This window comes from Delphinus delphis, chromosome 9 (assembly GCF_949987515.2).
Source record: "Delphinus delphis chromosome 9, mDelDel1.2, whole genome shotgun sequence".
Classification (NCBI taxonomy): domain Eukaryota; kingdom Metazoa; phylum Chordata; class Mammalia; order Artiodactyla; family Delphinidae; genus Delphinus; species Delphinus delphis.
The window spans coordinates 38,402,584-38,414,724 of record NC_082691.1 but is presented as its reverse complement, the minus strand read 5'-3'; the positions used below and the strand labels follow the sequence as shown (position 1 = coordinate 38,414,724).

At 37.3% G+C, this 12,141-nt stretch overlaps 1 protein-coding gene across 2 annotated transcripts in view; it reads left to right on the top strand.

Annotated features, from left to right (window-relative positions):
• BZW2 (basic leucine zipper and W2 domains 2) overlaps positions 1-12,141 on the top strand; it is a 57,450-nt gene that overhangs the window by 7,526 nt on the left and 37,783 nt on the right. For both annotated transcript variants that reach the window (XM_060020421.1, XM_060020422.1), the window contains exon 2: positions 9,735-9,799. In XM_060020421.1, the coding sequence (XP_059876404.1) occupies positions 9,742-9,799 (58 nt within the window). In that variant the 5' untranslated portion in view covers positions 9,735-9,741. The remainder of the gene's footprint in view (positions 1-9,734; positions 9,800-12,141) is intronic.

Here is a 12,141-nt window from a genome sequence, read left to right as displayed (position 1 = left end):
AAATATTCTGATAGTCATATTTGTAAACTGCTTTGGAAATAAAAGGTTTAAGTAACTCACTGAATGAACCATTCTTTTGGCAAATGCCAAAGAGACAATGCTTTCATTGTTCTTTCTTGATTTTTTAACTTCAGGTGTATCCTTTGGTGTTTTTTGTTTTGTTATCTTTCATTCTCTTAATTATATATATAAAATAATATATTAGTAGGAAAACAATAATAACAAATTTGTGAGATGTGTAGAATTGTGTTTCCTCTTTTCGTAGTTCGACTTATTTTTATGTTAGAAGAGGACTTTTAAAAAATAATTGTTAGATGCACTGTTATTTTGAGGACTTCTAAATAAATCTCAAGAAAAGTGCTAGGCAGAGGTGAGTAACAGTAAGCAACATTAACTCTTAGCACTACGGAGACTATATCATAAGCCACCATGGGGTGTGCAGTTTTATAATATCCTACTGTATCCTCTTCTTTTTTGCATATTCACACAAAAGACTTTAATGCTTTTCAAACCAACCTCGACAGCTTCCTGGATTTGTGATCATTTCTAAGGAAAAAAGAGAACATGACATATGTTTTTCTCAGTATACAAGGTAATAGAATGGGGTTATTGTAAACAGGAAGGAGAAGCCCACATTGCTGGTACAGAGGAAGCTGCTGGCTAACGGAAAGGACGCCACATCGGGCGTGGAGGAGTGTGAAGATGGTGTTTACGTTAGCATTGAGCCTCTGCAGGAAAGAAGTTGAGAACCAGCTCCAGTAGTACCAGAAACCATGGAGCCATAAATTTCCTACTATTTACATGTCCTTAAGAGGCAGGATTTCTGTTAAATCCTCTTGCTAAAGACAAATGTTTTTCTCCTTACTAGAACTCCACGGAGAACTATTTGGCATTTGGGAGGTAACATATGTTAATTCAGTTTATCCAAGTGCTGAACTAGACGTTAAAATTAATATTTATGCTTCACTCTCTGACTCTAAACCATAAAATTCATGAGGCAAATAATAAAAAAGCTGCCTTCAAGAGTCATATAAATGGTTACCCAACAACTTCAGTTGGTTCGTTGGAGAAGTGCTCTGCAAGTAGACAGTTGACGGGTTCTGGCCCTGACTGTTCTGTGTTTGTGAGGGCCTGATTTTTCTGCTTTGATCTCTGCTTTATCACCAAGGTTAGAATGGAATGCCTGACCTCAGGCAAGTGGCGTGACATCTCAGAACCTTATCAGAGTGTGAGATGAAGGTCTAGGTTTAGTTCTTCAGGTTTCAAAGTGTTCCATACCTCATGGATATCCATTATAAGTTAAAACGTAAAAAAACAAAATGCAACACACGTTTGATTGTTAAAGCATTAATAAACACAACTGCAACTCAAATTCATCATGTGATGTACTTTAACATACCGGAGACCATTACTTCTTCTTAACTCACACTGCCAGGTTTTTCTGTGCAGTGCTTGGGTCAAACTTCACCTGCTAGAAAGTGAGCACCATGCATCTTGTCTATGTATTTTGTCTAATTGGTCCCATCTGCATCCCTATTGACCAGTACCAGATAGAGGTATGTTTAATAAATGAATGCAAATGAATGATTTTAAGCCTTTTGAAAAAGTATACTTGAAAGTTTGTAATGTGGCACTGATCTTCTCTCTCTCTCTCTCTCTCTCAATTTGAGTTTCTGTAATTCACTCCTTTAAAATTGTATCTGGGAATACAGTTTCATATCATCAGTGTGCTATGTCCGATTAAGTCCCAGGCTATGCCTGGGCATTTCTATCCATTTCATGCTGTCCTCATTGTGAAATAGGCATGTGTATGGTAGGTAACTTTTTGCGTGTGTGCAGCCTTTCAAATAAAGCTTCATCTGCTAGACAGGCTTGGCTTGGGCAGGTCCCCTCCTGGGAGGATGGGGGCCGGAGTGGCCTGGTTGAGAGAACTCACAAGTGAGAAGACATTTGGACTCCTGCCCATCACCACCTTTGAACTTCCTGAGTTTCATTCCCATGTTTTGTAAAAGCCATTGCTCCAAAGCAACATTCTCCCACTAGTAACCAGTCTAGGGTATTATGTTTTTTTCCAGAAGATTCTGTCATCTTCTCCTCCTTGATTACAATGCTAAGAAGAGAGGAACAGACTTCAGTCCCCCTCGCCATAATAACTTATCTTCTACTCTTCTATTTGTACTGATAGTCATAAACACTCCCATCAGTTTTGTGTTTGATACAAAATTAGCCTTAATCAACTGAATGCTCTCTGGCATTTGACACCACTCCCTGCTGATTTTTTTTTTAACTTAATTTTTTTTTAGAGCAGTTTTAGGTTCACATCAAAGTTAAGAGAAGGGTACAGAGATTTCCCATATACCCTCTCCCCCGATACATACGTAGCCCCTCCCCATTATCACTCCCTGCCAGAGCTACTCGGTGATGCATTTGTTTTGTCTACAATTGACATTAATGTTTGGCAAACAGAAATAAGTCTTTCAGGGAAATATCTGCCTGGTTGCTGCTCTGATGTGTTTAGACCTGTGTGCACAATTTTCAGTTCTTGAGAGCAAGGCCCATCTCTGGCTTTGCTTACCTTTGTTTCCTCTTTAATGCAGGGCTTTCCAACCTTAGCACAATTGAAACATTGGGCGAGATAACCCTTTGTTGTAGGGGGCTCTCCTACAGCATTGTAGATTGTTGAGTAGCATCCCTGGCCTCAACCTACTAGATTCCAGGAGCAGCCCCTTCTCCCAGCATGATAAGCAAAAATGGCTCCAGACACCGCCAAATGTCCCTTGGGGAACAAAATTAACCCTGGAGTGAAACCAGTGCTCTAGTACAGTGCCTGATACACAATAAGCCCGCTCTAAAATACTTGATAAATTAATAAATATATTTAAACCACAACTAGACATTTAATCATTGGATATTCCTCTGTTTCATGCCACCATTTCCTCTAAATTCTCTGAATTTACAACTTGAAATATTGTAGGTATGCAGTTGTTATCACTATCCTGTTGTCTTGCAGACAAAAGTTCGAAGGGTCTTAACTAGAACAGAGGTTTTAAGACATTTTGCTATTAAGATACCCTGAAATGTTACATTTGAGGAATGAGTTTTCTAAAAGCCAAAGTATGTACAGTGTGTGTAGTTGAAGGTGTGTTTGTGTTTTTCAAAGTGTTGAGACATAAGAATGACATCAGCAAGATTAGGCCATCTGGGAAGCTGAGTGGGGCTGGTCAGTTGCTGGGGGAAGGGAAGGGCCTGGGAGAGATCCCAAATGGGGAAAGTGGAAGGGCCCAGAGAAGGACATGTGCTTGCCCCAGGGACTGCTTACAGAGTCCCTTGAGTAGATGGCATGAATTGATAAGCAGAGTGAAACTATTTCGGAGTTAATTTATACTTCTTGAAAGTTTTTGAAAATAACTTCATTGAGATGAAATAAGTGACATTATGTAATTGTCTTTATTTCAGTGAAGAGGTTGTACATTAATACTTAAAATGTAATTTCTGGAATATTTTTATTTACAGGGAAGCAAGAATCATTCGAAAATAAGATAAAGTTTAAGAAGTGAAATCAATTTGGAAATGTCATAATGAAAATTTAATCACGATGCTTTTATGTCTTCTTAAGGCAGATTTAAATGAATATAGTTAACTCAGTGTACTTTTTTTCACAACACAATTCCTTTGGGCTTTGATCCCTCTTTCTTAAAAGGTCGTTGCTTAGCACAATTTAAGTTCCTACCATTAGTGTCCCTTGCTGCAAACTACTGTTGTAAAATTTTGAGGAGAGAACTATAGTTTAAGTTTTGTGCTTTTTAAGAAAGATATCTTTGTTCTTTTATATCATTAATTATAAGAATGAAGAGGATATGAATATAATAGTAATATTTTTGTATTAAAGAAATATTTGAATTTATTTAGAAACATTTTTCTTTTATAGGTAGGCTATTTGTTATTTTAAATTTTTAATGTTTTTTCCGTTATTATAAATACTGAAACTTAGATAGAATTTTCTAGGAGCTATAGCGAAGTTTGTTGTAGAGGCTGGGTGATTTTGAGTCCAGAGAGGCTGTTACAAAATCATGGTAAGGATATTGAACAAGCTAATGTTATTCTGGACAACAAAATTGTGTAGTGTAATTATAGGCAAATATTTAGCTTATCACTTTAGAATGTTCATAATTTAAAGTTTCACAGAGCAATTTAATTTTGTTTTTCTTTTGAGAGAAGGATGCTACAATGTTATCAACCCAAACGATCCCTAGATATGACAACTTTTTGTACAGGAGTTTACGATGTTTGTTCTTGCAGTTTTAGCTTTAATGGAAAGGAGAATAGTTTATAATTATGGGCAATTTTTAGTTTTCTTTTATGGTAAATTACTTTACCCATTTGAAATATAGAATAAAAGGTAGTTCTTGAAACTTACTCCTAAACACAGAGTACATCCTGAGAACGTTGCAGTAAAGTGGGTCAGTTATATTTTGCGTTTTGTGTGCTGGTGTTATTGCATCTTTATGACACACTTTATACTTTGGGGATAATATTGTTGCCCTATAATTTTTATTATCTTAGAATCGGAAGTCTCTCTCTTCCCATTGTCTTAAGTAATATTGACGGTACAAAGAGAGTTTCACTTTGAAGTTTGGTACTTTTTCTTTTCTTTCCTGCTATAGCCACATAGTTTTGAAATTTGGGCAAAATGCTCTGCAGAGCTACTTTATTTGAAAAATATTAATTAAAAAATTCCTATCCTTTGAGTGTGTTTTCACCTTTTTATCAAGTTTGTGTGTTGGGCCGTAGGGAATGCTTTAGAACTGGGTTGCCTGACATAATAGCCACTAGACACGTTGGCTATTTCAATTTTAATTTTAATTAATTAAAATTAAATAAAATTAAACATTTAGTTCCTCAGTCACACTAGCCTCACTTCAAGGGTCCAATAGCCACATGTGGCTACCATATTAGACAGTGCAGATATAGAACATTTTCACGGTCACAGATAGTTCTGTTGGGTACACCTCTCCAGGATGGGTGTTGGCAAACTGCAACCTGGGGGCCCATTCTGATCCACTGTTTGTTTTGTAAATAAAGTTTGACTGGAATACAGCCATGACCACCTATTTATATATTGCCTATGGCTGCTTTCAGGCTATAACAGCAGAACTGAGTAGTTGGAACAGAGACCATGTAGCTCACAGAGCCTAAAATATTTTCTTTCTATCCCTTTATAAAATAAGATTGATTCCACTTTAGAGTATCCATAGTTATAATGTCAAGGTTGTTTGAATAGCATAGTTATTTTATGTGTAGCATATATTAGTAATATTAAATGCCTTACATAAGGCAGATTATCATACTTCAAAGATGAGCCAGACCAGAAGAACAGGCAAGAATAGAGTATCAGGCCAAATCGCTTGATTACTAGTTGAGAACAGGCATCCACTAGTAGGGACAACTAGAAGGTATGGCCTTCTGTGATAGGTCAGACACTTTCCAGAATGGAGAGAATTAAGGAAGAATACGAGGGAAGACATCATGCAAGGTGTCAATCTACTCAGGGTGGGCAGGGCAAGTGGCAGAATTAATACACAGTAGCCATGAGACCCTTCAGTGCTGCTGGCCCATTGTCACACTTGGACCCAGAGTCTGGTTGGGAGTAAGGGGTGGAATATGAAAAGAGCATGAGGGCAGTTAGAAGATAAATAAAGTGAGGTGGGGCGATATTTATCTAATATGTTAGACTTAAAAATCTTTCAATTAAACTTTTCCATTTAGACTTAAATAGAAATTGATTGAAAAATGTTTATTTCATTAATAAAGTACCTGCTTTCTATTGTTTGGTTGATTGTATCGCTTTAGTATTTTTATGGCCTTCTTTTATCTTCTAAACTATCCAAGAAATTTAGTCTCTTAGATGACGTGTGAAATACTTGAATCCGTTTTGTTTTACCACTTTACATACAATTTTTTAAAATTCTATTTTAAGCCGTGGAGCTTTTTCATTTTGGTGGGACATAAGCTTCTTTTCTTTTTATTTTTTTAATAATTTATTTTTATTATTTATTTTAAAATTTTTGACTGTGTTGGGTCTTCGTGCATGGGCTTTCTCTAGTTGCAGCGAGTGGGGGCTACTCTTCGTTGGGGTGCACAGGCTTCTCATTGTGGTGGCTTCTCTTGTTGCAGAGCACAGGCTCTAGGCATGCGGGCTTCAGTAGTTGTGGCACGTGGGCTCAGTAGTTGTGGCACGTGGGCTCAGTAGTTGTGGCTTGTGGGCTCTAGAGTGCAGGCTCAGCAGTTGTGGCGCACGGGCTTAATTGCTCTGCGGCATGTGAGATCTTCCCGGACCAGGGCTCGAACCCGTGTCCCCTGCGTTGGCAGGCAGATTCTTAACCACTGCACCACCAGGGAAGTCCCATGAGCTTATTTTCTATGTGAGTGTTTGGGTTATAGTTTCTATGGAAGCGAAATCATCATGATTTTAGTTGATTTCAACTTGTAAGTTGTAATGCAGTCTAATAAAAGTGAGCTTTTGGGCTTACCTTGTGGCTCAGTGGTTGAGAATCCGCCTGCCGATGTAGGGGAGACGGGTTCGTGCCCCGGTATGGGGAGATCCCACATGCCACGGAGCGGCTGGGCCCGTGAGCCATGGCCGCTGAGCCTGCGCGTCCGGAGCCTGTGCTCCGCAACGGGAGAGGCTACAACAGTGAGAGGCCCGCGTACCGCAAAAAAAAAAAAAGAGTGAGCTTTTGACCTTGGCCTAAGAGAACTGCCTTTGTTAGTCTTCCTTTGTTACTTTCCCAGGTTTAAGCCAGCACAGTTTCTTAGTCATCTTCCTTTGTTACTTTCCCAGGTTTAAGCCAGCACAGTTTCTTAGTCAAAGTGTCCTTGCTCTTCTTCAGCCAGAGCTTCAGTGAGTGCCTTATAAAGGCTGACCCTCACTGGAGCAGATTATAATGTAGCACCAGAGCTAAATTTAGAGGGAAGCCAAGCCTCTACTCCAAATAGTAACAGCTGAACGATAGAGACTTTTGGTGAACAGAATATCTTCATTTAGTCTTTCAATACCAGTAGGTGAGTCTCTGTGTTTGTTTATTTTGGATGTTGTGTGTGTCAAAATCTTTGCATACTTTTTTTATGTTTATGTGTTCTTTTATTATTTTCCACGTAGACTATATTGAGGTTGTGTAAAATAAGCCTGCATAACTCGGCTATGAAGAAACAAACTTTTGTATTTAGAACTAAAGAAAATATAAACAGAGCTAAAGAATTTTTAAAATAGAGTAATTCTCTCCAGTGTAAGCTGTGTTTGGTAGTAATTCGCCATTAGCAGGAAAATAGAAACAAGGTGTAAAGGTAGAGTTAATTAGGGAATTCTATATGTTTATATTCTAGACGTTAAAATAAGTCTTTTAGAGGGGGCTCCCACTTTAAAAATATTTTTAAATTCTAAAATAAAAACATCTTTGGCAAAAAAGGAAACTCCTTCCTTGCTTGTTCACCTCCTGGAGGAGTTTCAGGCTCTATTTTTGGTTTTGTATCTCGGTAGGAGACCCAAACTCTTTAACAGATATTTTTCTTCGCTAACCCAAGAAAATATTTTGTATGGTATTTTGGTATTTGTTGTGTTTTGGGAGGTGTGGAAACATTAAGGAGAACACACACACACACACACACGTATATTCATTACTTGTGCTCCAATAGAAATGTTTGCTGGTATAGAGTGAATCTGTTGAAAATTCCAACAGGGAAAATTCTGAATGAAAGAGTTTTGCAGTGAATATAAATAATGCATTAGAAACTCTATTTCCAACATCTTTCAAATGAAATGAGATTTCATTGATTAAAGTTATTGCTTTTGTAGTTATTTCACTGTGCAGCTGCTGCCCCATACACATACAGCAATCAATCCCTTCTCTATACTGGTTAGCTAGGTGTGTCCCGCTGTTGTTTCACCTGTCACATTGTACTGTAGATGTTTGTATTTTATCTCTGCTGGGCTCTGTGTTCCTTGAGGGCTTGGAATCCGGCTTAGTCACCTTTATATCTCCAAGCAGAATGTAGTAAGTTCACCTTATAGGTTTGATAAAAATTCTCTCTACTTAAACCATAAAAGATATTACTTTGGGGCTTTGTTACTTTATTTAAAACATGTTTTTTTAGTTTCACCTTAAAAATGGTGATTCACGTTTTCAATGATAAACAGATTGATTTCTATGTGAAAATAGAAGTTTCTCTTTTTTCATGGGGTTGGAAGAAAGTTTTAGTACATAAATTGAATAATAATTTTTCCACATTCTTGAGGATTTTTTAAAAATTTTGAGATATAATTAATGGTATAAGTAATGGAGAAAATCTAGACATTTTCAAATCACAATTTTAAAAATCTTTGAAAGTTAATTAAATAATTTGCTTGACATTATCTTAATCATTTGGTCCTCATAATTTAGGCAGTCTAGACATATTTTCAGATTGTAATATTTATGCCAGCAAGGTTATTCTCAGTTTGTAAAAGGTCTTTTAGAGCAGATTTTTCACTTTTTTAAAAGATCATTTTTGATATTTTTAATTATATATTAAATCCAATAGGAGAATTTAAAATACCCAAATACTCATCCTCTGAGGTTAAGCAAACAAATGAAAAGCTTACTAACAGTTTCTTGTATCGTTCTTAAATGTTCCTTGCCTAGAAAAGGAAATATTACCTGTACCCCCCTTTTTAACCGAAAAATTATGCTTTGCACTCTTTCATTCAACTTGCTTTTTTCCTTTAACAATTTTACTTGAACATCTTTCCATATCAGTGCAACAGCTTATTTGACAATTATTTATTAAATTTAAATGCTTACTCTCAGTATTGTTTTAGGTGCTAAAGATACAGTATTGAGTAAAACCTAACAAAATCCCTACCCACATGGATGTTACTCTTGGGGGAAATAGACCATGGCAAACAGATGCTAATGAAATGACAGGGTCTGCTGTGAGCTATGAAGAGAAATAGAGCTAGATGAGAGGGAGAGAGAGAGAAGGAGCCTTGTTAGTTCAGGGTGGTCTGGGAAAGTCTCTGAAATGGAGGCATTTGAGTGAGTGCAGAGAGTTAAAGCCACGTGAATGGCTTCTCTGGCCCACTGGAAGAAGCAAAGAGGGCAATGTGGCTGGAGCAGTGAATGATGGGAAGAGGTATACGTAGGAAACAATCAGAGAGGTAGGCAGGGCCATATGTAGTACATTGGATATAATTTATTTTGTAAAGCTTCGTAGTTCCATTTGATGGCTTATTACAACTTATTGAACTAGATAGGTTTATGAGTATTCAACTTCCATTTTTTTATGCATCCAACAATGTTGCAGCTAAATCCTTTTATATATACACATACACGTATATTTGCATACTTGTGTGGGTATAAATTGTAAAGGAAAAGTTATACAAATTCCTTGTAAAGGAATTGCTGGACCGTAGGTTATGCACATGTAAATATTTATAGATATTCACCAAATGCTTCCCCAAAGTATTGCATGGAGTTTATCAAAGTTTATCAAAGTATATCAAAGTATATCAAAGTTTATGTCGGTTATTTTCCTTGTGTCTTTTGTCCACACTAGATATTAAACTTTAAAAGTTTTGCTAGTTCAGTAGTTACAATTATCTCATTTTTAAAAGTATATTTAGTATGGGTGAAGTCAAACATATACTTATTAGCTAACTGCTTATTTGAAGTGCCTAATCTTATTTTCTTTGTTTTCAGAAATTTTATGAATAAGCATCAGAAGCCAGTGCTAACAGGCCAGCGGTTCAAAACTCGGAAAAGGGGTAGGTAGTGTTGTGTGTTCGTGTGTGTATGGCGGGGACGGGGTTGGGGGAAATGTGTGTTTAAAGTTCTAATCAAAATATAAGGTTGGTGAATGTCAAGTTTAACAATACAACAGCCAGTTATTTTACTAGCAAAAGCGAGTTTCTTCGGGAAGAGCCCAGAGGAATTGCAGTTCGGGGTATGTGAACTATGGGGCAAGTCAGAGAACAAGGAAGAGGAACTTGCTATTATAGGGAAAAGAGGGTAGTTGAGAGGAGCTATAATAACCCAACAGTCCATGTGAGGAAGCTGGGAGTCCAAAGTATGGAGGCTACTCATAGGTTGGTCTGGTACATTCTCTTATTGGCTGGGCTGTGGTTAGGTGGAGAGAAGTTTTCTTCTTCCTTCTGGATAGTTAAGTAGGCAACACCTTTCCGTTGGAGACTAGAGAGGAAGGCATAAGTATCTTCCTGTTTGGAGTAATTGATGGTGCATGGCAGGGTATAAGAGCTCCCCCTACAGGCCTGCCCGGACTCCAATTTTAGCTGAAATTTCTTAATTAATTCCACAAAGAGGAATTGGGATTATCTTTGTTTCCACCTAACCTCACTAATTTCTGTCTTTTGAGCTCTGACTGTAAAATCTGAAGGTGTGCATTCAAGCCTCAGAACCACTGGTTACTTAGGTGTTTGATTTTGGACAAGTCATTTAACTTGTCTGAGCTTTGTGTCTTCATCTACAAAATGAGGATGATTATACCCGTTCAGGTTGCCTTACTGTCATGTGAGGCTATGAAGGCAGTTGATAAACTTTACTGTTTTTAACATCAGCGTTTGCATTTGGTTTTTGCTTTCTTTGTGTTTTTAAGAAAACGTTCATAAGCCAAGATAGTAAAACTAAGAGAAGAGTAAATTAGGGAAGACATTGAAGTGTTTTAGCCTTTTCAGAATTTAGAAAGTCGAATTAAATTTACTGCCCTAAATATCTGTAAAACTCAGGATATTTTCAAGTGTCTTTTATCGTGGGAAGAAAAGTGATATAGCCAGTTTGATGGTGGCTGGTACAATTTCTATATGTGAGTGACTTCTTTTTGTTATGTTCATCTTCCCATTCTTTTTGTGTACAGAATTTTTAAATCTTTTATAATATTTAATCAGTTTTGCGTAATTATATAGAAATCCTCTTGGTTTTAAGAGCAGTTGAGTCAAAAATTGATAGGGAAACTTTTTAATCTATTTATTTATTTATTTATTTAGGCTGTGCCAGGTCTTAGATGCGGCATGTGCGCTTCTTAGTAGCGGCCTGCAAACTCTTAGTTGCGACATGCATGTGGGATCTAGTTCCCCGATCAGGAATTAAACCCTTGCCCCCTGCATTGGGAGCACGGAGTCTTACCCACTGGACCACCAATGAAGTCCCAATAGGGACACTTTTAAAAATATGAAACATGGTATGAAATTATTATGTTGACTGACACTGAGGAGAGTGACTGAAAAATATTTAAGGAAGTATCATGTGTAAAGATAAAGGATGATTGAATATGTTTTTGAAGGCCTCATAGCTGATTATGAAGCAGAATGCCATGTAATGGTCATCGAGTGCTAAATTGTTGAATTGATAAGCTATATCACATGCCTTTGGCATTTTCAGCCAATGCGTGTAGCTGAAGTTCTCTTGCAATGCTGTGACTATGTAAGTAGCAAGTGTAGCCATGTAGAAAGAAAAGAATTCTCAGTACAATAGATCATTTGAATTAGAAGAGATTGCAAGAGTCACTAGGTAACAGTAAGGACTAAAATGCTACCTGCCAGAAAGCTTCACATTCCCACTAAAAAAATGAAAATTAAAAAATATTTTAAAAACCAAAAGATACGGTTATTTTGTATAGTATTTCTGTCTTATACTCTTTTTTATTTTTATCTTTTGCATCCTTGACTCATCCCCAAAAGCTAAGTATAAGTATAGTCTGAACCACCTCCTTCTATTATATTTAGCCCTCTTACAAACTGTGTCCCCACTACACAATGTGGATTGAAATCTGGAAGCAGATAGCAATGCAAGGTGCTACAACCAGCGTACGTTCTTTGTCTCATTGTTTAAAGCCGTCTTGAAAAACATAAATGACGTCGATGATTTCCAAAGGACTTAATCAGAAACCTAGTTACAGTTAAGCTATTGTTGCGCCTAGTAATGTGATAATATTTAATGTATGCCCAACTGTCAGGTGAAGGAAAGTTTGCCATCGCCTGCCCGCTGAGGGAATGTGTTAATCTCAGACCTGGATCTCCAACTCGGCAGCTTTCTTAGTGTGACGCTGATTCACGGTAGCTGAGCTCCAACGCCAGGAGAGGGCCCAAGGATG